General features: G+C 39.8%; 2 protein-coding genes across 3 annotated transcripts in view; both read left to right on the forward strand.

Moving 5' to 3' along the window:
- The first annotated feature begins 1,956 nt into the window (after positions 1-1,956).
- Positions 1,957-20,291, forward strand: ncaph (non-SMC condensin I complex, subunit H). Of its 2 annotated transcripts, none has more exons than XM_037779007.1 (18): positions 1,957-2,105; positions 3,225-3,447; positions 3,633-3,723; positions 3,899-3,991; positions 5,149-5,266; positions 5,390-5,517; positions 7,174-7,363; positions 7,526-7,608; positions 13,651-13,844; positions 14,291-14,436; positions 14,861-14,967; positions 15,790-15,909; positions 16,999-17,106; positions 17,422-17,565; positions 17,887-17,997; positions 18,175-18,251; positions 18,665-18,740; positions 19,972-20,291. In XM_037779007.1, the coding sequence occupies exons 2-18, from the start codon at positions 3,230-3,232 to the stop codon at positions 20,029-20,031; spliced, it is 2,064 nt and encodes a 687-aa protein (XP_037634935.1). In that variant the 5' UTR covers positions 1,957-2,105; positions 3,225-3,229; the 3' UTR covers positions 20,032-20,291. The 2 variants fall into 2 exon arrangements, with proteins under 2 accessions (XP_037634935.1, XP_037634936.1); XM_037779008.1 differs by having other exon boundaries at positions 1,971-2,105; positions 3,206-3,447.
- A 1,822-nt stretch (positions 20,292-22,113) lies between these two features.
- Positions 22,114-26,537, forward strand: part of vamp8 (vesicle-associated membrane protein 8 (endobrevin)) — a 9,600-nt gene continuing 5,176 nt past the window's right edge. The window contains exon 1 of the mRNA XM_037778121.1: positions 22,114-22,377. Within this exon, the coding sequence (XP_037634049.1) occupies positions 22,363-22,377 (15 nt within the window). The 5' untranslated portion in view covers positions 22,114-22,362. The remainder of the gene's footprint in view (positions 22,378-26,537) is intronic.

The raw sequence follows: 26,537 nt of genomic DNA on the forward strand, positions 1-26,537 counted from the left end.
TTTTTTCATTGTCAACTCTTCCACTCTGTTCCCTTTTCACCACATATTCCAGTTAGAAATAGATTTGACATAAAATAATTTATTGCCAGAAACATAAACAGAGCAGATACAGTGTGTCCACGCTGGGCCACAGACCACCATTTCATCAGATTTCATCCCTAATCAGCAAATCAGGGCTTCATTCTGTCATTTCAGTCTGTAATTATGATAGCACTGTTAAGAAATTCATAATCTTTTCCAGTTCTATAATAATCATGAATGTACTTTCATGGGCTTGAAAGAGACGTCATCGTACTACTCAATTATGAGAGTCAGATCTGCAGATTTCCAGTCTAGTTGATGAAATGTTCTGTTGTTAGAGGAACAAGGAAACCCCTCAGATACCAGTGGTAAGATCGAAATGGTCTTTTTTAAACAAAAAACTGATGAAAAGTCATTTTAACTGAACTTGACGTGACGTAAACAGGAAATCTGTTGAATGCTGGTGAAGGTAAATTGCATTTCCATTTTTTTAACATATTCACATGGATGGCCCAGAGCGCCACCTCGGTGTTTCGTATGTGCTGACCCTCAGAGGCAATTTGATAAAACAAGGAGTAGTGATGTCTGTTTTGTTCTACAGTGAACTACAACATTACTTTTATTTTACTGAGTCACAGCTGAGTGCCCTACAACCTCCTCATCATCAGGTGTTAAACAGAAGGGTAATGAGCATGCACATTATGTCATTGTGTCATAGCAATACAATGTCTGTATCAAGTGTTTATGAGAGATATCAATTACGTTGTTAATACTTGTGCAGCTGCAGCATAAAGACACATCACTGCCTGGAGAAACAAATATTATATTATTTTCAGCCAAGTCAACAGTTAGAACATTCAGCACATAAAATGAGTCAGGGTTTTGGAGGTGCAAAATGTAAAACTTGAGATTGATGAAGTGTGAGAAGAGTGATTTATAAAACAGAATCAGGACATGATTGAATAGGCTTCAAATGAAAAGATAATAATAACACTTTATTAAATGCTATCGGTTTAGTAAAATGGCTTTTTTTTCATACTTTATTTCAAAAGTTCAATACAGTACATTCATAAACATGTTCAGATTTTTCATTACAAAAGATTCTGAAACTATATTTTACAGTATAAAATAATATACAAATAAATTATACAACAAATAAAATGTAAGGAAAGGAAAAGATGAATACAAACAAAATAAAAACAATCAAAAATATTCAAGGTCTGTTAAACAACTGGAATAAATTTGAAATGTCTAACAATATAATAGTTGTTGCCAATTTATAATTTTTGAGTTTTAGGTTTTCAATCATTGTATCCTTTTAAGCCATATCATTTTATGTATATAATATTTTAATATATTTTGTAATATGTTTCTAGATATTAATCAAATTAATTATGTTAATCTAATCTGCCAAAAAACTGTGATTGTTAAAAGTGAGTAATAACTCAATCTTTGTTACTATGATGTGTTTTTCATGTTTTGAGAAGTTCTTCTGTAAATCCAACCAAAAAAAGAAAGCATGAAAACATTGTTTTTCCTTCCACGTGACTCATTCCATGACCACTTACACATAAAAACTGTCAATAACCTGATATTTTCAGGTGGAATTTCATTCATTTTCACTGTGCAATATAAGTTTCCACTTGTGCAGTTTTGTTAATAGTCTGTTTATTGTCAATACTATATATACTGCTCCTATTTTTTTATACTTCCTTCTAATAAATGGTTCATATTTTGTTACACTTTGTTTAGCTCTTTTTTTTCTGTTAGCTGATGCATATTGTTTTTTGCACTATCCCCTTTGCTGCTGTACACTGCAAATGTCTCCACTGCAGGACTAATAAAGGATTATCTGATCTTATCTGATTGTAGCTCATTTTATATTATCTTATTCCAAACAACATCGGAGTGGGTGTGGTCTAACGTCATGACGTAGGCTGGTGTTACGTAAACCGTTCGGCGCAAAAATTCAAACGCTGTACAGGAAGTAGAGAAGTAGAGCTTCAGTGTGCTCTGTGCTCTGTTCTCTGTCACACATTAGAACGAGAAGCCAGGGAGCCACGACGGATTTGACACATTTCGCGGTACGTTGAGAGGACCAACTAAGTTTAGTGGTAAAGTGTGTGTGTGTGTGTGTGTGTGTGTGTGTGTGTGTGTGTGTGTGTGTGTGTGTGTGTGTGTGTGTGTGTCAGTCAGCCGGTTAGCTAACAATGCTAGAGAAAGCTAATGCTAGCCGCAGCTAGCGGTGCTGCATGTAGAAGTAGCGGAGTTCACTGATCTGGCAGCGGTGGCTTGTTTTGTTTTTTTTTCTTCCTGTTAACATGTTATTAGACAGTTTAGCAGATATGTTGTGTTAAGATCACGTTCTGGTTTCTCACAGAGGATATTAGAGTTAACTTCAATCGCTTTTTAACTAGGTTAACGTGATGTTAACGTTATGAACCCGCTGGAGTCCTTTTGTTTCTGTGTGTGTCTGTTCTTCTAGTTCTAGCTATGTTAAGTTCGATCAGAACCGACGGACTATAGCTAACGTTACAGAGACGGAACCACAGAACAACCCTTTCTAAACCAAGCTGGATTAGAAAGTAACGTGACTGTGGGACTGTGACACCCTCTGTGGGTGGAACACGCTGATGGATTGGAGACAAAGACAAAGTGATTTGTTTTGACGAGATACATAATGTTATATATAATATATAATGAAAATATAACTGTGACATTTAGTGTTTAAAAACTGTTACAGGAAAAAAGCAAATTTAAAGTGAACTTAATCCTGTGGTATAAATGTATATTTGTGTTGAGAATCTCATTCATTCTCAACTTGAATCCTGATTGTGTTTACATCTGGCCATAACCTCTCTGTGTGTCAGCTCAATGGGAGTGAAGGGGGTCAAACTGGGATTTAAGATTCAAGTCTCTCCCACTGCAAGCCGTTTCATACAAAAAAAAGTAATATAAAATGCTGCATGTTGCTCTTGAAAAATCCCTTCCTTATAATTAACAACTTAGGTATGTTAAAATGTACATTATCATATAATACCCTGAAACACAATAACACAGTACAAGTAGTGAGATACAAATACTTTTCAGTGTGTGTGACATTCTACTTTATTTGTATCTTTCTAAACACTGAAACATGATCCCAGCTAGTTTTCTTGAAGGTGAAGTTGGACCTGTGTGATGGTGTGTTTCTCTGTGTCCAGCTAAGATGAGTGCAGCCTCCACACCGGTGTCCCGGGTTCGTCCAGGATGGACATCATCCTCCTTGAAGAACAAGGGTCTGTCCCCTGCAGCCTGCAGCACCCCGCTGCTGGCAGCCTTCCCCGGCAATGATGACGAGCAGGAACGACGTCAGCGCCGAAGGTCAAGAGTCATTGACCTTCAAACTGCCACCGACTCCTCCTTCAATGACTCTGCGTCTCATAGGTAAGCTGCAGAGATCACCGTGCTTCTGACTGTGTTTTCCGCATGACTTTGGTGACAGGGTGTCATGTAGTGTTTGTAGTGTTTGAGGGACGTTGATTTCCAATCATGGCTTTAACAGCCACTGTCTGTCTGTCCCGCTAATATGTATCTTGAGAGCTTAAAGATAATCTCTTTTTTGTATGCAGCGCCGCGGGGACTCCTGCTGCCGTGCCCAAGCTGTCAAATGCACAGATCTCAGAGCATTACTCCACCTGCATAAAGCTCTCCACTGAGAATGTGAGTACATGTGCACTGTGAGCATGCATGCATAGACAGATAGATACGTTTGACACATTTTCCCTGTGTTTTAAGATGTATATCTTATTATTCTTATTACTTTTGAAATAGAGAATCTAAAAGCCTGAAAAGGAAAGTTCAAACATTAATGCATTTCTTTTTTTCTTTTTGGCAGAAAATCACCACCAAAAATGCCTTTGGTCTGCATCTGATTGATTACATGGCTGATATTCTCAAACAGAAGGATTCTGAGCTCACAAACTTCAAGGTTTGAGTTTTTTTTTTAATCTGTTTTATGAGTCTTTCATAAATCCCTTGGTTCCCCAGAAGAATTAAAACTTTTGTCTAATTAAATGAAGTTGAATCAAATGCATCATACTTTATCTGCTGTAGCTATTTACCCAGTTTAACCTTGAAAAACCTAGAAACACAGACTTTGTAGTCACCATCCAACAAAAAAAATTGTAATTTTTCATTAAATCAGTTGGATGATAGCTGATTTACTTCGTAGAAACAGTGATCTAAATAAATTGCCTGGTCGGATATGCATAGGCATATTATATACACTCACCTGCCACTTTACGTACACCTTGCTAGTACCGGGTGGTCTTCTGCTGCTGTAGCCCATCTGCTTCAAGGTTGGACGTGTTGTGCGTTCAGAGATGGTATTCTGCATACCTTGGTTGTAACGAGTGGTTATTTGAGTTACTGTTGCCTTTCTATCATCTCGAACCACTCTGCCCATTCTCCTCTGACCTCTGACATCAACAAGGCATTTCCATCCACACAACTGCCGCTCACTGGATTTGTTCTCTTGTTCGGACCATTCTCTGTAAACCCTAGAGATGGTTGTGCGTGAAAATCCCAGTAGATCAGCAGTTTTTGAAATACTCAGACCAGCCCGTCTGGCACCAACAACCATGCCACGTTCAAAGTCACTTAAATCCCCTTTCTTCCCCATTCTGATGCTCGGTTTGAACTTCAGCAAGTCGTCTTCACCACGGCTAGATGCCTAAATGCATTGAGTTGCTGCCATGTGATTGGCTGATTAGCTATTTGTGTTAACAAGCAATTGAACAGGTGTGCCTATAAAGTGGCTGGTGAGTGTATATGCCTATGCATGTCTGCCTGCAGGTCCTGAAAAGGTTTTACATTATCCTTTAAAGGTCTTGAATTGAGTGAAGTAGAGCGTTCAAGTCTTAAATTACGCTGTCTAGCACAGTGTTTTTATCTGATCTGATCCACTTACTCTGATAAAGTCTGCAGCATCCTGAGTGAACCTAATGAAAGCTGCAGACACGCTGTTACAGAAGTCTGAATGGATCGTTGAAATTATTGATAAAAGTAAGAAAGAAAATATGAGCAGTGAGTCATTCGACTTCACCCCTGGTGTCTGTGTGTGTCTGTGTGTGTCTCCTCCTGAAGGTGGCAGCTGGCACTCTGGATGCCAGTACAAAGATCTATGCCGTGCGGGTGGATGCTGTTCATGCTGATGCCTACAGGGTGCTGGGTGGCCTCGGGGCTGAGACCAAACCTGGAGAAGGTGAGAGCCTCAGCAACGTGACTTTCATTTGTGGACAGGATATGAGATGTAAATGGTGATCTACCCACATTGTTCCGTTATCTGAACACTGAAGTTTTCTACTTTTTGTTGGTGTATATACAGACCTCGGTCCGAAGGAGGAGGATAACGAAGGTGAAGTGATGGCCAAGCAGCCGAAGAAAAAGAGGCCTCCTAAGAGGACCGTAGAGCAGAACCTGAGCAACATCAACAGCGCCGAGAGGAAGTGTGAGGTACGGTGTTATCTTTACAGAACAATTTTAGCTCAAATCACACCCACCCCAGTTCTAACAGGACGGTAGTTGTGCTGTTGGATAGAATTCAGTTAGCAGCTTTATCACGTAATATGTAAGGGATAATGTACAGTGAGTCTGTCATTGTTGTGAAATAAACCCCAACAGGGCGATGCTGCACATGGACCCCGACGCAAAGGGGGTTTATTTCACAACAGTGACCCGCTAGCTGTACATTATCCCGCTTATTACACGAGTACTCATTAAGAAATCAATAATTTGACACAAAAACGGTCCTCCAGAGTCCAACATCAGAGCTGTGTCCATAGCAACGGTCTGTTATAAAGAAATAACAGGCGGTAGAACGTCGTGATTGACCAATCAGAATCGAGTATTCAACAAAGCCGTGTAATAATGACATCTACTATCTTCTGTGTCATTAAATCTATTGCACTTGAATAATAACATTCCTCATTAATTCATGTGCTTGAAAGCTGCTCCATCCACATGAACCTTTTGAGGAAGTCAGGAACTAAACCTGTGTTTGAGCGGAGGAACTAGTTCCTGTACGAGTTACGGCTGTACATCAAACAAGTTGAAGCAACGGTACTGGTGGACAGTACTGGGCGGCGCTTGTATCAATATTAGGAAGAGCAGTAGACATCTCTTGAGCTTTATTCAATTTTAACATTATCTTGTCTACTTCCTGAGTAGTTAAAAAAGGGGGCTGTAAAGAGAGAGTGCGCTCAGGAGTTTTCAGTCTCCTTTTCCACCTCTATATTTCTCCTTTTTATTCACTCATTCCATCTAACTCCAACATGAGAGTCACACAACAGTAAATACCAACAACAACAGACATTGTGTTGTTGCCGTTTCCTCTTTTATGAAATTAGCATTTCAAACACCAACATCATTTTTGAATCCATCCACGGTCTGATTTGCCTCATTTTCACGGTTCTTCAGATGCGGTGGAGACGTGCAGACAGAAGTAGTTCCTCTTTAGTTCCTCTTGTTTCATAGATCCTGGGACCTTTTGGTCAAACAGGGTCTATATGCTGACATTAGTCCCCTGCTTACCAAGACAAAAGGATGCACCAATCCCACTTTTTATCTTCTGATACTTGTTTTATTGTTTGATTGACACAGACGTGATGCCGGTTTGTTTGTTTAATATCTTGGTACATCCAGAGTAGAACTGACTAAGAAGGGTTAGTATCAGCACCAGTACTGATCTGGTGTATTGGATCAGTGCTTTGGTTCTATATTTTATACGTTTTGTATGCACTCATGTACAAAAGTGACTCAGTGTAAGCCAAGGCAACAGCCCTGCAGTTACAGTCTTAATTAAAACTTCATAATCACCTGATATCCACTGAATGTCTGACTGATGACTGATAAGTTCATGTTTGATGATTAAAATGAATTATTAGATATGGGTCACTGAGCTATCATCTGAGGAGCGTTGAGGGATTTATCTTTGTTCTCTGCCTCACCTTTCCAAACCCAACTGATCCTCCAGCTCAGATAACCAGAAGACATGAACATAATTGAAGGACGTTTTACTGTGAAGTCTGTTTCAGTGTCTGAGTATTTATGACCTTAGTACTGTTATCAGATGGCTGTGAACTTAATCAACTGTCCTTCTTCCCCTCCCAGGTGGACCCCATGTTTCAGCGGATGGCGTCATCCTTCGATGAGAGCAGCACGGCCGGCGTCTTCCTGTCGGTTCTCTTCAGTGAGAACAGTCGCTGTGAGCTGCTGTTTCCCTCCTACATGACCCTCCTACAGTCCAGACCCTCACACTCCCCTCCACCCCCACAGGGAGTCCCTGCATCCCCGTTCATGGGTAAAAACACATTTAACAGGCCCAATTCATTTACATAAGCTGTGAGGTAGTCATTAAACTGTCCCATTAGGTGTCTGTCTGAACCTTAGTGCCACCTAGCTGTGTCGTAGTCCTCGGCAGAGATTCTAACCCTCCCAGCTTTCTGTGTTGTGTTTCTTCCAGCCGGACTGCAGCGCTGCAAGGAGAAGAGCTCCATCTGCCCCTCGCTGCAGGACTTCTCCTTCACTAGCTGGAACCCTGAGCAGGTCAGACAAACCTTTTAACCACCAACCTGATATTATTAATTCATCTGATGGAAATCTTTCATTTTTCTCACATTAAGTGGTAATAAACCAGCAATTCCTATTAAAAGTTTACCATTGTTGATGTGGAGAAGAAACGCACTATCAACCGTACAGAAACGTTTGATCCTTTATTGTTTAGCATGTTCTCTTAACGTTTCTAGTTTTAATATCCGAGTTGTTCTATAAGACTGTATGACCGGCTTGGTGCTGACGTGAGGCTATATTGAGTGGAGAAACAGAGATGAAAATTCGTTGCATGCAGGCATTTTGGCGTGTTGTTTCACGGTTTGAGGAACAGGCGAATAGTTCTTGGACATTTACAATGTGTGCACAATTATTAGGCAAGCTGTATTTTTGAGGATTCATTTTATTATTGAACTACATTGCTCTGTCAATCCAAAATGTTTTTTTTTGTTTTTTTTCAACAATATTTTTAGCATGCTTTTAAACACAAACACCGACAAAACCAATAATAAATCAACACACAGTGGCCACAATAACTAAACACTAGATTTAGATCCCTAACACACAGTATACATAGCACATAATATATTCAAAGAGATGACTGTACACAATCACATAAGTGGTTGAAAATATCAAAGCATCTATGTATATATATGTATAAGGATAAGGAGGTGCTCAGTCCGTACAGTGTATCGCAATCGACACTGATGCAACAACAACAAATTTTAAGAAAAGTAAGAAAAAACAAACAAAATAAAATAAATAAGTCAGAAAATAAATATCTCGCCTTACGTCCCAAAAAATGGCACTTAGCGAATTTTCAATATTGCAATCTATCAGACCCTTTAGTTCAATATTGCAATCTATCAGACCCTTTAGTTCAATATTTGTAAGTTTTTCACCAGCATATTTAAAAAAGGATGTCCAAGTCTTAAAGAAATCACCCATTTTACATTTAAATCTGTATGTTAGATATTCCATTGATATTAGCTCAAATATAAGTCTATACCACTCCACAATTGTTGGTGGGGTTTTTTTTCACTAATATTTTCATTGGGTTTTCTTATTTTCACAAACACAATAAGAATAAAAAACAAAACAACAACAACAACAAACACTGGTACAGCTCAGATAAAAAAAAAAGTATATAGGAGGTCATAGGAAATAGTCCATAGTGCAGGGAAGTCACAGGATATATGAGTTCATGTTCAAGAGACTCCTTGTGAGATAATGGAAGAGAGTTCGGGTCCAATATAATTCAGATAGGGTTGCCAGATATTATGGAACTGATCTACTTTGGTATGTATAATATTTGTGAGATATTCCAAAGGGACCATCTCAAATATCACTTTTCGCCAGTCTTGTACAGAGGGTTTCTTATCACTGATCCACTGTAGTAAAATATTTTTTCTAGCAGCAAATGTAAGAATGTTATATAACCTTTTGTTGGCTGCAGTAATTATATTTGTACTTGGGATTCCTAAAATCAGAGACATTGGATTCATTTCTAAATCCTTATCAAATATCTTTTCCATTTGACATACTATTTCAGACCAGTACTTCTGTAATTTATGACACGACCAAAGGCAATGGGTTAAGGTACCTATTTCGGTTTTACATTTGAGACACAGAGGAGAAAGTGAGGGGTCAAAAAAATGCCTGCGATTAGGGGATATATGTATTCTATGTATAATTTTAAATTGGATTGCTTTCGTCCGGGTACAGATGGATATCTTTTTGGCATGACTCCAAATATCGTCCCATGTCTCATCATAAATAGTCACTGACAGTTCCTTCTCCCACACACTCCTAATCCTCTGTGTATTTGTAGTATACTTGCCATTCATTAAATTATATAGCAAACTCAGAGACACCTTCATTGGTCGTTGAAACAGCATTTTCTCAACAACAGAAATCTCAGGATGATCTATAATATATCTATCTATCTATCTATCTATCTATCTATCTATAATGCCTTATTTGTAAAAACCAAAAGAAATCTTGTTTTGGGAGTTGGTATTCCTTTATCAATTGTTCAAATGACATGAGACTATTATCTGAAAGTAAGTCTCCCAATTTTGTAATATTTTTATTGTTCCATTGTCAGAAACCAGAATCCAATATCCCTGGCAAAAATTCAGGGTTGTTAATTATTGGGGTAAGTGTGGAAGTTAATTTGGACCTCCCCTCCAGACGACGGACTGATCGCCATGCCTTTAATAAATTGATAGTTATTGGATTTATACAATTATTTCTTATGTCCTTAAAATTCTTAAAAAATAATAAATCCTGTAAGTCTACGCTGGGACAATGATGCTTCAATGTTCAGCCAAGCAGAAGATGCCTCATCTTTCACCCATTCAGATATAAATCTCAAGTGAGCACACAGCTGGTATACCACTCATTGAACCCGGCATTTGTAGAACTGACATTTTGAGTCTAGGTCTACGTTTGCTCCATATGAAAGAGCTGAGCCAGCTATTCAAATCTTTAAGAACCCTATTCGAAAACAATATGGGAATCATTTGAATGGGATAAAGTAGCCTAGGTAACACATTCATCTTTATCAGGGCTATACGTCCTAACCAAGAAACAGGAAATGAGTTCCAACACTCTAAATCTTGCCTTATTTTACCAAATAAAGGGACAAAGTTGGCTTTATACAACTGATTAAATTATGGGGTAATAAAAATACCTAAATAGACTAATCCTGCAGGAGACCATTTGAATGGGAAGGATGGGACAGTATTAGGTATAGTAGTTAGAGTACCCAGGGGCATAGCTTCTGATTTGTTTAAATTAATCTTAATTCCAGAGAATTTGCTAAACATGTTAATCACCTTAATGAGGGCTGAAACTGATGTCTCAGGGTCAGTTAGAAAAACTAGGACGTCGTCAGCATACAATGTTATCTTGTGACATATCTCTCCAACCTCCAAATCACATATTGAGGGCTCTCTTCTAATGGCCTCAGCCAGTGGCTCAATGGCCAATGCAAACAGGAGAGACGATAGAGGGCAGCCCTGTCTAGTTCCTCTATGTGTACTAAAATACTCTGATCTAGGTCCATTAGTCATAACCGCAGCTTGAGGATCATTATAAATGATTTCAACCCATTTCACAAAATTATTACCAAGACCAAATTTTTCTAATGTGTAAAAACACAATCCACACAATCCAAAATGTTAATAAACCTCAAACCTGAATATTTAAGAAAGTAAAAAGTGAGGTTTTGGATTTCTTAGGAGAATATCTATGTGTGCACAATTATTGGGCAACTATTAGTGTGCAGAATTATTATGCAACTAAATGAAAAACGAAAATGTTCCCACCTCACTTGTTTATTTTCATCTGTTAATGTGAGAATAATAAACAAACAACTCAAAATTTACAAATAAACATTTCAGAAAAAAAATCAGTGACCAATATAGCCACCCTTCTTTTCAATAACAGTCATAAGCCTTCAATTCATGGAGTCTGTCAGTTTCTTGATCTGTTGACGATCAACTTTTTGTGCAGCAGCAACCACAGCCTCCCAGACACTGTTCAGAGAGGTGTACTGTTTTCCTTCACCGTAAATCTCCCGTTTAAGAAGGGCCCACAAGTTCTCAATAGGGTTTAGGTCAGGTGAGGAAGGGGGCCATGTCATTATTCTTTCATCATTAAGGCCTTTCCTGACTAGCCATGCAGTGGAGTGCTTTGATGCATGCGATGGAGCATTGTCCTGCATAAAAATCATGGTCTTCTTGAAAGATGCAGACTTTTTCCTGTACCACTGCTTGAAGAAAGTGTCTTCTAAAGACTGGAAGTAGGTTTGGGAGTTGATTTTGAGTCCATCTTCAACCCGAATAGGTCCAACTAGCTCATCTTTAATAACACCAGCCCATACCAGTACCTACCTCGCTGGCGTCTGAGTCGAAGTGGAGCTCTGTGTCCGTTACTGATCCAGCCACGGGCCCATCCATCTGGTCCATCAAGAGTCACTCTCATATCATCAGTCCATACAACCTTTGAAAAATCTGTCTTCAGATATTTCTTGGCCCAGTCTTGACCTTTCAACTTATGTGTCTTGTTCAGTGGTGGTCGGGTTTCAGCCTTCCTTACCTTGGCCACATCTCTGAGCACTGAACACCTTGTACTTCTGGGCTCTCCAGGTAGGTTGTAGTTCTGGAATATGACAGCACTGGAGGATAATGGGTTCCTGGTAGCTTCACGTTTGATTCTTCTCAAATCTTTGGCAGTTAATTGGCATCTTTTTTTCTCAACACTTTTCTTGCGACCCTGTTGACTATTTGCAACAAAACGTTTGATGGTTCTGTGATCACGCCCCAATATCTTAGCAATTTCCAGAGGGCTGCATCCCTCTGAAAGACTTTTTACAATTTTTGACTTTTCAGTGTCAGTTTAATCTTTTTTTTGGCCCATTTTGCCTGAGGAAAAGAAGCTGCCTAATAATTATGCACACCTTGATATAGGGTGTTGATCTCATTAGGCCACACCCTCCCTCATTACACAAATACACATCACCTGATATGCTTAAATCCAATAAGCATTCAAGTTTGTACAGCTTGGAGTTGGAAAAAATATGCATAAAAATGATGATAGGGTCAAAATACTCACTTGCCTAATAATTGTGCACACAGTGTAGGTGAAACGTTGTGTCAATGGTCTGCTAATGTCACTCTGCTCTTTGATGTGGTGGTGGACCCTCCATCCTGCAGGTCAGACTAATTGTTAAACTTGCCTGTATTCATAGATTTTGCACTTTACTTTGTTCACACTTATTATCAACAATATTTTGCCATACAGCTGGACTGTAAGCAGCAGGTGTCAAAGTCTGAAAAGGCATTGAGTTTAGTTTCCTCAAACAAAATATTAAAAAAAATCTGTGGGGTGGTCAGGCGTCGATCTTCCAACATTGGTCGAATAGTTCCCGGTGATAATTATCGAATATTATTTTTGTCTGAAATGCCAATCCCTAATTGTGCTGCAGGAGGCTGTTGAATCCTTTTTAGTGGAATTTCAGTCAACACCATCAGAATGAGAGCAAATACTGTCCCTACTGCTGGCTACAGTAGCTAGGAAGACTTTTCATTGGTTAATCCATCCATCCATTTATGCTGCTTATCCAGGTCACATTATTATAATTCATTATATCATTAGAAATAGTTGTTATATACTGCTGGGAGTACTGAAAGATGTGATATAATGATAAATAATTGTAGGCCATATTGTCCCTACTGGTTTTCTATCGACATACTTTCATACTCTGATTGTAAAAAGGTATTAAATGACATTCTATATGGCACTGAAAATGTCTCAAATGTAACTTGTTGAACCCTGTTGGTAGAAACCCAAAGCTGAAAATGTGACCCAGTTATATTAACGTCATAACGGCATTTCAAAGTCGAACTGTAGCAACAACTGGCTGCAAATTTCCCCACTGATGGACTAATAAAGGAATATCTTATCTCATCTTAGCGAGGTTTGTAAAAGGCGTCTTTGTTCCAGTACATACGTTAGCTGTCACTTTTAATTTTAAATTCAGTTCCACGTGAAAAAATATGAAATATTCAATCTATATTGACCTGTTAAAATTCAAATCAAAGTAGTTTGCCTTGTGGTCCAGCAGAGGGTGCTCTTAAAATTCACTATCAGCTTGACCTGTTGATCTGTCCATGAACTAAGCAAATATATAAAATGGAGGAGGACACTAGTTTTGGTTTCTACACTGGTGGCAGGGTGGGGTGGGTCAGGAGCTCAAACATCTTTTTGAACATTAAAGCATGTAATCATGTTCTAGTAGAAACCCAAAATACAAGAATGAACCTGGAAATAAGCATATTAGGTCTTCTTTAAAATGTGCTCGTAAACATGCAGTAAAGACTACAGTTTGGACCGATTTACCATCCAGGAATCTTCTCTAGGATGGCAGCTTAGGATCTTCTTCTATCCACATGGTTTTAAATCAGCTGTACTAAGTCTTATTCAAAGAGACTGTCGGATCCCAGCTGACTGAGACTGTATGTCTTCTTTCAGACCATGAATCAGCTGTTGGAGAAAATGAAGCAGGGCGAACACGTGTTTGATGTGAACGCTGATCCCGGGCCAGAGCCTGAAGACGATGACTGCCCTGACTTTGACGCCGACTACGAGGAGGGACTGGGTGACTGTGAGGAGAAATCCAAGGAGTACAAGGAGGGTTGTGAGGCCTCTGGCTCCGGCAAAGGAAGGTAAGATCATGGATTGTAGGGCAGTTGATCAGTTTGTCTTCTGCTGAGAGGTGGAGGAATGCAGACCTTCTGATTAATGGATTTTTCTCTTGTTTGTTTTTAAATAGTTTCTAAAGTCTCAGGCTCAAGTTTCTTTCTCTTTACCCTCCCACTACTCTTTAATGCTGTCTGTACCTTGTGTTAGGATGAGATAATGGCCTCCATTAAGTTCTTTACAGGAAAATAGCCTCCTCTAAATGCCTGCTTAAACTTGTTGGTTTGAAATGCATTATGTAACCATGGGGGTAAAGTAATTGCATTGCCTATTATCACCAGGAGAGTAGGTATTAATTCATTCAGCCGTACTGAATGGGTCAAACTCTTCCAGCCTCCAGTAGCAGAAGGCTGATTTGTGTTTGTGCCTGCTGGTTTGAATGGTTCCTCACACTGGTGTGATGGTGGTACAGGGATGTGATTCCCATTGGAGAGGGAGACATCACCACGATGTGTCTGCAGCTGTCCTCTCAGCCCAGGGAGTACTCCTACTTCAGCCCCAGGACCATGGCCACGTGGGCTGGACCCGGCTACTGGCAGTTCAAGCCGAAGCACAAGTGTGAGTGAAAATCATAGTTTAACACATCATTAGAGGCAAGTGAGAAGTAAGTTCCCTTGAGCAAGAAATGTTACTTATTATTTGTCCATGTACTTGTGTACTATGTGCTATACCATTGTAATAAACCTATATTTTGCTCTTTTATTTATTGTGATGAGAGTTAATGTAGCCTCAACCAGCTGTATATCCTCTTTGTGCCGTCTTCATGTGGAGCTCACCAGGCTGTTTCCAGTTTATTACATTTAATGTCATAAAGCAGAGATGTGTTTGGATGCTGTGTTATACTGCAGCATAACGTAGGCACATTAGGTTTATTTTGTGTTTCCATATTTTCTCTCTAACAGTCAAGATGATGGTTGAATGTGTGTAGAGTAACAATTATCTGTGTCATCTGTCTGCCTGTTTTCATCTTCTTCTTCTGCAGTGGACCATTTGCCTGACAAGGAGACGCGTAAAAGGAAGCCCAAGAAGACCTTTGAAATAGACTTCAATGATGATGTCAACTTTGACACCTTCTTCCGCACCACCAGAGTAAGAACCCTCGTTGCTGCTGTCGCTCCAAACACAATATATTCACAGCTGGGGAGTGTCATCTGGTAGAAATGGTGCCTGATGTTTAGTGCTTAGTATTAAAGGAATTGTGTGACATATATGCTTTCTTGCCAAGAGTTGTGTGAGAAGATTCCTACCACTCCTATCTGTACGGTAAATATATAGCTAGAGTCAGCAGTCGGATTAGCTTGGCATAAAACCTGGAGACGGGGAAACAGCCAGCCTGGTTCTGTCCAGAAGTCAGAAAATCTCATCAATTAATACATGTTTGTTCAAATTAAACGCTACGTGTTAATTAGTGAGCTTTCGAGGTGCTGGCAGGCAGATATTGTTTCCTTTGGACAGATGTTTGGCACCTCTGGTTGTAGTAGCCATAGCAACACAGCATTCAGCACTTGGGGAAATATTTTGATGCCCAGTTACCAACCCTGGCACTCTTTTATGTCTCAGCCTGACATTAGTTGTTGGTGAACCAGCATGAATTTGTAATCATGAATTCTACATAACTACACAGCTCTGGGAACTATTGCACTTCTTGTTATGTGTCTGTATGCCCACAGGATGGTCATGGTCTGACTATAAATCTAGTCCAGCATGTTTAAGTAGATGCAGACAAAGGAGCAGTGTGATAGTTTGAGCTAATACACCACATTGTGAACATTTTATCAACATGTCTGATCTGAGCACAGGATCCAGCTCATATCTCCACAATACATATGAAACAACTACAGTTTTAGCTCTAGTGTGTAGGTAATGTTGAAATGTGAACTGAATGTGACACTGTGTGCTTTCCCTTCTCAGGCTGCCACTACCAACAGCAAGTCTGCCCTCAGTGCCAGCAATAAGAAAACAACTCTGCCAGCAGACTTCCAGTTTCCCCCAGAGACGCTGTCCCAGCTCAGCCTCAAACCCTCCAGCTCGGTGAGTCCTCATCATTACTGCTGTCAGCTGACGGGGCTGGTGTACCACGTCCACAAACACAGGCGTCCTCTTCAGCACTGATATAGAGAGCCGAAGTCCCGCCCCTTCAGGTGGACACCATTGGACCTTATTTTCAAAAAAAATATCAACGGTAGTCAACTAAGAGAGATAATTTTTTTTTATCCTGTTTGAATTGCTCCATGAATCACACAGACAATGTTTGTACATTTAAAACATCATTTTGCAAGTCAAGATAGTCTCAGTTTGTCCTAAGTTTGTCGTAGTATCATTTAGTTTAGTGTGAAACTGCTCAGTGAACTACATCTATCGTCATCACCAACACTAGCTAGCTAGCTCACTTAGCTATGTTCCGCGTCACCAACACTAGCTAGCTAACTTAGCTATGTTCCACATCACCAACACTAGCTAGCTAGCTAACTTAGCTACCACGTACAGATGAAGCGTTATCATAGCTGATGTGTTCTATCAGTGACTCTTGATGTGTTCTATCAGTGACTCTTGATGTGTTCTATCAGTGAGGAAGAGAAAGGAGGATCGGAGGTGTTGCTGTTGTGAGTTCATCCCAGTAGGAAACACTCGGACATCGTAGCTTCAGAGAGAGAGAGACGTCATTACCACACTTTAGGCTGTGTCGTCTTTCTAATGACGTATTTTCTCAGTCAACAGTTTTACTACAAACTGAGACTTGATATATTATATTTTAAATGTGCAAACATCATATGTGTGATTCATGGAGCACTTCAACAGGGATCCAAACTATATTTTTCACTCTCCGTTGACTACCGTTCATATTTTCTGAAATAAGGTCCCATGGTGGTCACAGGAAGACTTCACCTCTCTATGAGCCCAATGTTGGCTGAATTATGAAATCATTATCAATTCAGTCCCACAAACAATGTACACACACAAAAAGGTACAGTAATCACATAATTCTCATTTATACTAAATTAGACTTTTCACATAATTCAGACGTGCTACAGTCACCACATAATGTGCCCTACCTGTAACTAAATCAAGATGATGTGTTGTGTTAGGAAGGAAGGATATATTTGTTTTTGTTACCTCTAGTTGAGTCAAGAAGGCCAGAAGAGGCTGTCCGGAGAGCTCGGAGAAGGCATCGGAGACTACGACTACAACAACGCCAACGACACCGCCAACTTCTGTCCAGGTCTTCAGGTCTGAACTCCACCTTTTCATTAACAGACCTTCTTTATCTCAGCAGCTTTAAGATAGTCTAGATATTGTATGTCTTTGAGTTAGTGTGGTTAGATGTGTACAGCATGGCCCTGTGTGGTGTCTTGGTGATACCTGGTGGATTCACAGATCATCTGTGACTGAGGGAGAATCTTTAGTGCCTATTCAGTTCAGTTTACCGGTGATGGATAAGCCCCTGTTGTTCCACAGCTTGTGTGATAGATGGAGGATTGTCATCAACAGTTAAAACTGATCAGGAACCACATGTCAAATGTCTTTGTCCGTCTTCCTCTTCAGGGGGGTGACAGTGATGATGATGTGGAAGGGTTTGCTGGTTCAGATGACACACAGCCTTCAGGTGACGGTATACCTCCGCTCTCACCAGATGGAGAGGGCATCTCGACTTACGGGGAGGAGGATCTGGTACCTGAACCACACAGGGTGAGGAACACCAGGTTTTAGTGTGGGGGGGTCTTTAAGCATCTCTCTGCTCAGAAGCTCCTCTCATCTTATTTTTACCACAATTTTCACAACAGTGGCTGCACTTAAAACTATCTTCTGATGTTTCTACCTAACAGTACACTTGTAGTGACATTACTATTAATCCAGAGTTACTGACCTCCATTACAGTCAGTAAGAAAACACTCACTGTAGGAAACCTGAGTGGGGGGGGCTGGGGCCACATTGACACCAAAGATTGATTTTATAAGTGTTTTCTAAGTTTTTGTTAGCAGTTTTACATTCTTGTAATTGTGTTTGTAGGTCAACAAGATTGAGATCAATTACGCTAAGACGGCAAAGAAAATGGACATGAAGAGACTCAAGAACGGCATGTGGACTCTTCTGACCGAAAGCCCAGGAAAACCCACAGAGGTAAATAGTACTGATGGCCGAGTAGCAGCTTCTTCTGTCTGCAGGTGTATATACTGTATATACGATGATAAATCCATCAGTTTGGTGGGTGGTGTAGACATGCAGCCACTCAGAGATGTACCTGTGTTTATCTGTTGGTAGCGGTCTGTATTAGTTGTGCCTTCATGTTCCTTACAGGAGGCGGATACTGTGGAGAAAGAAGAGGTGTGTGGGGAGAAAGTCTTCAGTCAGACCACAAAGACGCTGCTTCAAAGGTACCAGCAGGCCTCCTACCACGCGTGCCACGGCACAGAACTATTGAGGAATAATGATGACTGGATAGTACTCACCAATACATGTACAGATTTACACTGTTGTTGGGATGGATCAGGCTTTCTACGTACATAAACACTGTCTCTTGTCCAATATGTCTGTGTTCTCGTGAAGAATGAATCTCACCTGTAGAGTCACCTTGCCTCATTTGATAAGTATATTACAATCTTCCATGAAGATTTGACGGGGAAAGTTTTACATTTATCCTGACGGATATGCACCATTTGAACCGTGCTGTGAAGCAGCTAGCAGCACAACTAAAACTAAGGCTTCCTTAAAGGTTTGAACAGCATGACTGACGGAATGTAACGTCTATTGTGTCTCTCTCTCTCTCTTTCTCTTTGTGGTGGTCCAGATTACCAAACACGATGGCTCAGAACCTGTCGGTGCCTCTGGCTTTTGTCGCTCTGCTTCATCTTGCCAATGAAAAGGTGAGTGTTGTTTTATGGCTGGATGTTTGTGAGGCTAAAAGGAAATGACATTGTTGTTTAAGTCATTGGAGAGAAAAAAATCTCCTCTGTGGTTGCTGGACAAGAAATAGTGGTAACATAGCCTTCAGATTTGGTTGTGATGAAACCAATGATTCAGATTTAACAGGTTCATTCGTGAGCTTTAGGGGTGAAGGCAGATTCTGTTCCCTTTGGACTGAGCCAGGCTAGCTGTTGTTTACGTGCTACGTGGCTTTAGCTTCATCTTTAGTGTACAGACCTGAGTGGTATCTGTCTCCTCATCTACCGCTCTGCTAGAGTGTCTCTCTATTCCTCTATGTTTAACATCAAACCTGATATGAAATCTAAATCCCAGGTTCTATCTCGTTTCCATTATTTGATCCTCCTAAAGCAATATGAGGTGTACCAGAAATACTCAACACTGATGGGTCACTGTTGCTGGTGAAACTAACAAAACTGGGTTCAACTGACTATGAAGAATCATTATAAAATAGCTGCTGTGTGATAATACACTCAAAGCTGTCTTGTATGAAAACTATTGTACATGATTAATATGTTACTGTAATGTATTCTGCTGCTCATAGTAGTGTTGTTCACCTTAAATGAATCCTCCTCCATTAGACATTACATGGAATACTTCAAACTAAGAAGGTAGAAGGACTTTGAAAGGAAATTGTTAGGGCTGCACGATTATGGCCAAAATGATAATCAGGATTATTTTGATCAATATTTAGATCACGGTTATTTATTATGATTATTCATTAATTTTAGCGACAACAAATTTGTATTACTGCACTTTCCCATTAAAATAAACCGAGTGCTGTTTTCATGTTCATGCTGTGTTACATTCCTGTTAATGTACAAATTAGGGCTGCACCATGCTGGAAAAAACTGACATTGCAATATTTTTATACCCCTGCAACAACGAAGTCGGCAATATTAATAAATACAGGAATATTCACCCTACCCTTTTGCTAGCTATATTTTAAAGTTAAATGCATCAATCTGGTGCACTTTGAGAGCAAAATGATCAACATTAAGAGGCTAAATAAACTATTTTGTGCTCTTAATTGGATCATAAAAACATTGGTTTTATAGATAATATCTATCCCCAAAGTGAAGTCAAAACATCTGGATCACTAGCTGGTGGCTGTTAGTTTAGGAAGCACTTGATTTGATGTACAATGTAGAATATGTTTTGTTTGTTTTGCAGAACTTGGAGCTGGTGAAGGTTGATGACATGTCAGATATCATCATCAGACAAGGCCACTGAGGAGCAATGAATGATGGGATGTATGTATACTATCTTATGCATCTCTGTCACACTCGCTTGCTTAGATTTGATCATGTTTTTATTCATTTTCTAAATGTTCAAAAGTCCAGTCTGCCTCTATTATTATAGCGTTTGTCTTTCCTTTTTATTCTGTTTTTCATTTCATTCTGTACTATTGATGTTTATCCTGCGTGTAGATAATTTAACCACCGCACAAAATCTGTATATTGTCAAAAGAAATAAAATCCTTTTTCTAAAGCCTGCTGTAGAGGTTCTTTCTAAATTATTGAGTTCATGTTTTGTTCATGTGGTATTTTTAGCTCACCTGCTGATGCCTGCCAGGCAAATTGTTTTCCAGAATAGACATAATGGTTTGGATTATTTTTAGCTGCCAGCAGAAGTTGTCTGACAGGACAGCAGATAATGAACAACGTTCAGGCCTCACCTCCACCACCTCCACCCTCCCAGATAGAGGTGGAACCGGTTGGTCGGGGCTCTGGGTGGGACTCGCTATGACATCAGCATAAAGTCAAGGAGCTGCAGGACAGGGAGGAGTCCCAGCTGCTCAACATTATCAGCTCCTCACATCTTTATCTCAGACGATTGGATCTGTGCTGCTCATGTTATCGTGTTGAGGAATGAGCTGGTCTAGAGTAGACCACCATCAGCAAGACAACAGCATGAAGAGAGTTCTTCTCCTGTGATGGATGGATCAGTGTGACCTGAGAGTGGAATGATCCAACATGTCAGTGAAACAAACATCCCATGGAACAAAACAAGAGGAGCTGTAAGATCAGGGACTGATTAGTGCTAAAAACAACTCTTTATGCTTTTACACTAGTATTTGTAATATTTACACATAATAATGGAATAAATGTGCATGTTCATATTATCCTTCTGATGTCTGTTTTGTTGAAAACCTCATTAAACATAATTAAACACCAGTGTTCTAAGAAATAACCAATTTCATAACTATTTATTTGTATTATTTATTATTTCTGCTCAGCTGCTGTTCATGAAGAGCTATTTTTCTTGGAGGAAGAACATCGTTGGTTTGGTGGATTAGATGTTGGTTTTGATTCTTGGCAGCAGGTCTCTGCTCACTGTAGGTGAGTATGTTAGTGTGGCTTAGCACACCTTCAGGCCTTAAACACAAGAGATGACCTCTGACCCCTGTAGGTCACACTGTCAAGTTCAGCCATGAAGAATACAACATGATTATTAATAAGAATTATTCTCTGAGTGATTCAGGCACACAGCCAACATGTGATGAACACCTTGGGTTGAGGATGAAGATGAACATCAAGGTGTTATGTACAACAAGACAGGAAATGGAGGGAAAGGGCCTTCAAAATAAAAGCATGCAATTGTCATGGTGCAACGTGGATGACAGGCTAACAAAATACATAAGCTCATATATATTTTAAACTACAAAAAATAACAAATTATACAAACATGATGATAAAATAAATGTATACAATAGAAAAAAAGAAAAGGTGTTTCTTTGCTAAAGAAGCTCGTGTTCTGTCGATTGTAGGGTGAATTAGCCTAATGTGGGACATATCTTGCATTTCAGACTTCTTTAATTTATTGTGATATGAAGCCAATACATTAAATCAAACCCAGCACCACTCTGAAATCTCCAGGATGTGTCCTAATCAAACCAAGAAAAGAAAATGCAGATATCACACTCATAAAAGAAATGGTAGACATATCAGTACTCTTATTGACAAGTTGTCTCAGACTAATCTTTTTTTCCTAATGTGGGACAGTCATGTCTGAAATATGGGACACAATACGTCTGTTAAAAGACCTAAAAATCACCTTAATTAATGTAGAAAACACTCGAGGTTAAATGTGCAATGATCCCATATTCAGTCATTTTACCACTTACAGTGTTATTACTGTTACAAAACCCCTAGGCTTATGGGTGTGTGTTTTACATAGAGAATTACACAACATCAATAAGACTATAAATAAATAAAATATTTATAGTAAATTACAAACTATATATATATAGTATTTAATTTTCCCGTTTCACCTTCTGATAGTGAGCTAACCAGTTAACACATAGGTACAGACTGAAGTGGTGATTTATTGTATGGAGTCTGCTGAGGAAACAGTGTGTGACTGCTACTGCTGGTCACTTGACACCTGAAGGAGTTCAGTTTGAAGGAAGAAAACAACCAGGAAGTAACAGAGGAGGAAACAAACAGAATCAAACTCTCTAACATCTTCTTCTAAAGCTCTAAAGCTTTGAAATAAGAGCGTTAACTTTAAAGAAGGAGTTGATCCTGCGGGTTCCGGTCAGAGGTCCTCGTTACCACCGAGATGGACATTGATCCGGTAAGTGATAAAACCTTACTGTTGTTCACCGTGTTTAACGGCAGACTCGACATGCAACAGGTGGATTACCGGATAGAATAAGTTACACTTGACTTCAACCTGTTGTACCTGCCGTCTGAAAGTTACTTATTTAGTTAGTTAGTTACCTGAGAGAGAGTTTAAACTTCTATCCTAACTGATCTTAACTAAAGGGCCTGATTCCAGCGCAGAAAGCAGACAGTCTCATCAGGTCTAAATACTGTTTCTCTTAATGTTGCTTTCACACACTTCACATGAACTTTGAATCCGCTAATATATCATTTATAAAGTCAGGTTTTTATTTCAGTCACTAACCGAGAAAACGGTGTTTTTCCGCATATTTCACACGTCCGACTCCGCTTCACTGTCTGTCGGTTGTTGTTGGTCGCCTGCAGCCAAACTCCATAAAGACAAGTGCTAATTTAACGCTCTCTAACTTCTCTAGTGAGAGAAGTGAAACCCTGACGGTCCAGGGGGACTGGGACACTCTGAACGGGACCCCCAACTCTCTACTGACACTAAACTCAACTGTTACATCTGGAGATCATTCAGATTAGCCACTCTTAGATTAGCTATTTAGATTAGCTCATTCAGATTAGCTACTTAGATTAGCTAATTTAGATTAGCCACTCTTAGATTAGCTATTTAGATTAGCTCAGTCAGATTAGCTACTTAGATTAGCTAATTTAGATTAGCCACTCTTAGATTAGCTATTTAGATTAGCTCATTCAGATTAGCCACTCTTAGATTAGCTAATTTAGATTAGCCACTCTTAGATTAGCTCATTCAGATTAGCTACTTAGATTAGCTCATTCAGATTAGCCACTCTTAGATTAGCTAATTTAGATTAGCTAATTTAGATTAGCCACTCTTAAATTAGTTAATTTAGATTAGCTACTCGTAGATTAGCTATTTAGATTAGCTAATTAGATTAGCTACTCTTGGATTAGCTAATTTAGATGAGCTCCTCTTAGATGAGCTATTTAGATTAGCTACTCTTAGATTAGCTACTCTTAGATGAGCTATTTAGATGAGCTACTCTTAGATTAGCTAATTTCGATGAGCTACTCTTAGATTAGCAGTCGGTGCCTCCCATGCGTTAGCAGCACAGTGGGTTCATATTTCCTCAGAACTAAAACAGCTGTAAAAGTTGTCGTGTTGTGGAGTGAAGTTTTGTTTTGCTCATATATTATTCTGAAATAAATTCTAAAATATAATATTATACCTTAAATTATATGTGTCAACGTAGTTAAACACAGTTTAAACATCTTGAACTCCCCCTACCAGGGCTCCAGGTCTTTGGAAGTCTTCCAGGACGTCCAGGATCTTCAAACAGTACATTGAACTTTAATGAGTGGTTTAAATCTAATGATAGATAGATAGATAGATGTACTTCATTGATCCCAGGTTGGGAAATGATTGTGTTCCAGCAGCAGGTTATCCAGACAATGTACAGCAACCGTACATAAAATGTACATGTCAACACTAGAGAAATATATCCATAGAATACAAAATATAAAGAATATTGGAATACACTATAAATATACCCTACTACTACAACTAGCATAAATAATCTAAATTATACATGTAGAATAACTATATACATTAGCAAGTGTGCAAGATCCGTTTTCTTCTTTAATAATAACTAGTTGAGGTAGTAAACGTGCAGATGTGTGTTGTCCAGTGAGGGACCGGTGGCTCTAATGGTTCTCTGTTGGACTACCAGACCTTTCACAGTTAAACCAGTGACCTCTGAGGCTGTGAAACTTTACCTTCTTGCTTTACTCTGAAAGTCCAGTAAACATGTGAGGTGAATCTCTCCTGACTGAGCTGTACAGAGGAGAGACGAGATGAACCAACAGCCTGCAGCGTTCACTACTGTCTGTTCTACGTCAGCATCCATCAGGGAGCGTTGATAAAAGGTTCTACGTCATCATCCATCAGACAGACGGATATCAGCGTCCGTCTCCACATTAGAGCGGTTTCACATTTGACTAGATTAGAAGTGAGCAGGGAGGATTTAATGTGGCCGTCAGATGGAATCCATCTTTTGCATTTCAAGCCACAGTCCCCTCACCGTCGGTGGGAGTCAAACAGTGGAACAGGAAAGATGGGATTTATCTCATTCACTTCCTTATGTGTCATTATTATGAATCACATGCGTATTTATTACTAGGTGCCTTATCGCCAGGCTTTTGTTTGAGTTGTCCAGAAGTCACTCTCCATGTACAGCAGAGGAACACCTGTCCAGATGTTAGAACAGAACAGTGTTAATGCATGGAAGTCAGTACGGGCATGTGTCTGTCCCGTCTCCCTCTCTCTCTGTGAGTGGTGATACCTGAGAGCCGTCAGCCATTCAGTGGTCTCTCTAAACCACTGGACCTGGTCCAGCTACAGGGTTTTAGAAAGGCAGAGGCACATCTGATACGAAGGCTGACATGTATGATATAATAAAGACATAAGTACAGTATGTATGTATGTATGATATAATAAGGACATAAAGAAATATGTAACATGATCAAACAGCTACAGAGAGTGTCAAAGAAACGGTACTGCATCAACCAACAGATCCAGAGGCAAAGGAAAAGAAAGAGTGGAGGAAAATGAACAGAATAAATCAGAGAACAATGAAGGAGGAGAGATAATGGACCAAAAGACAGGAATAAAGAAGGAACAGAGGGAGGAGGTAGACGGAAGATGACGCAGTAAAACCTGCTCTATTTCCTGGAGACGGGTTGTTTACAGTCTGGTGCTCATGGGACATGAAGGCCCTGCAGACACACACGTACACACACACACACACACACACACACACACACACACACACACTGTATATAACCTCTGTGCTTTGAAATCCCATGTCAGACTTTGTGAGATCACAGCTGATCTTCCTGTTGAGGGTTGACTCGCTGTAGCAGCGTTCCCAGAGACGTCAGTAGGGGAAAATAAATCGCTTCACTTGTGTATCGCAATTTTTTTAAATTTTTTTTTACTATTTCTAAATAGATGTTTTAATACCAGAATCGATAGATTGCTTAATCTGAGTCTATGTGGAGGTAGAAGGAAGTTACCACTTTTATTGTTGTAGTCTAAGTAGCGTGACGTCATTGTGGGTCGTCGTGGATACGACCTGCACCCCCCATGTTAGATCCAGCGTGGTAAACACTACACATTCAGTAAAGGATGGAAACACTTTGGGTTTCACACATTGCAGGAAAAGCAGAGCTAGACATCACGGCTAAAGCTGCATGCTAACTCTGTCACGGACAGGAAACATTATCGTATGGCGGTAACGTGCGGTGGAGCCGGCCGTCGCTCTCGTCTCCGTGGTCAAATGGGCCGACGCTACAACTGTAGAACACCCAGATACTGACATTTCTGTTCTCTGCATTGAAACGGCCCCGATGGAGCTGACCATGGATGGATAAAGAGAACAGAGCTGACGGGAGAGCTAGAGACCACCTTGGAGAAGTTAGAGGAAGTAGACACGTGGGAAGTAGACACGTGGGACTACGTCCGCTTTTCAAAATAAGGTGTTAACAAAGGGAACTGTAGATACAAAATACATTTATGGAAATAAGATTGATGGATTATATTCACCAGAAGTATAAAACATTACATGTCCCTTATAAAGTAAAAAGAAAATATCACTAATCTGTGAGGGAAATGTCTTTATTCTTTGATTTTTGGGTTGCTGGATAAAAAAATGTCATAAATAATTCCTGACAATGATCCTGATATATTTGACTTCAGGACATGTCTGACTACATACATGCTGAAAATCAAACATTTTACTGGATCAAATTAGATATTGTCCAAAGTCAAAGTCTCTAGAAGTGTCTGATTCATCTTGTTGCCTTCATGGTCTAGTGGTAACAAAGTTAACAAGAATCACAATAAAGCAGAATATCGAATCACAAGACTTAAAAATCACAATACATATCGAATCGACACCCAAGTATGGTGATTGTATTGAATCAGGAGTTGGGTGAATGGTCCTGGCTCTAGACGTCAGAGGACCACGGTGTGACTGACAGCAGAGAAGGAGTCCAGTCCTAGCAGGCTACTTGTAGTCAGTGATCCTGCCTGAGCTTCATTACTGTCAGGACCTCAGCAGCTGCACTGACACGATTCCACAAACA

Source organism: Sebastes umbrosus, chromosome 8, assembly GCF_015220745.1.
Source record: "Sebastes umbrosus isolate fSebUmb1 chromosome 8, fSebUmb1.pri, whole genome shotgun sequence".
Lineage (NCBI taxonomy): Eukaryota > Metazoa > Chordata > Actinopteri > Perciformes > Sebastidae > Sebastes > Sebastes umbrosus.

Coding starts and splice junctions, on each gene's coding strand:
- ncaph (XM_037779007.1), top strand. CDS start 3,230: ATGAGTGCAGCCTCCACACCGGTGTCCCGGGTTCGTCCAGGATGGACA. Junction 3,992..5,148: donor CTGAGCTCACAAACTTCAAG/GTTTGAGTTTTT, acceptor CTCCTCCTGAAG/GTGGCAGCTGGCACTCTGGA. Junction 13,845..14,290: donor TCTGGCTCCGGCAAAGGAAG/GTAAGATCATGG, acceptor ATGGTGGTACAG/GGATGTGATTCCCATTGGAG.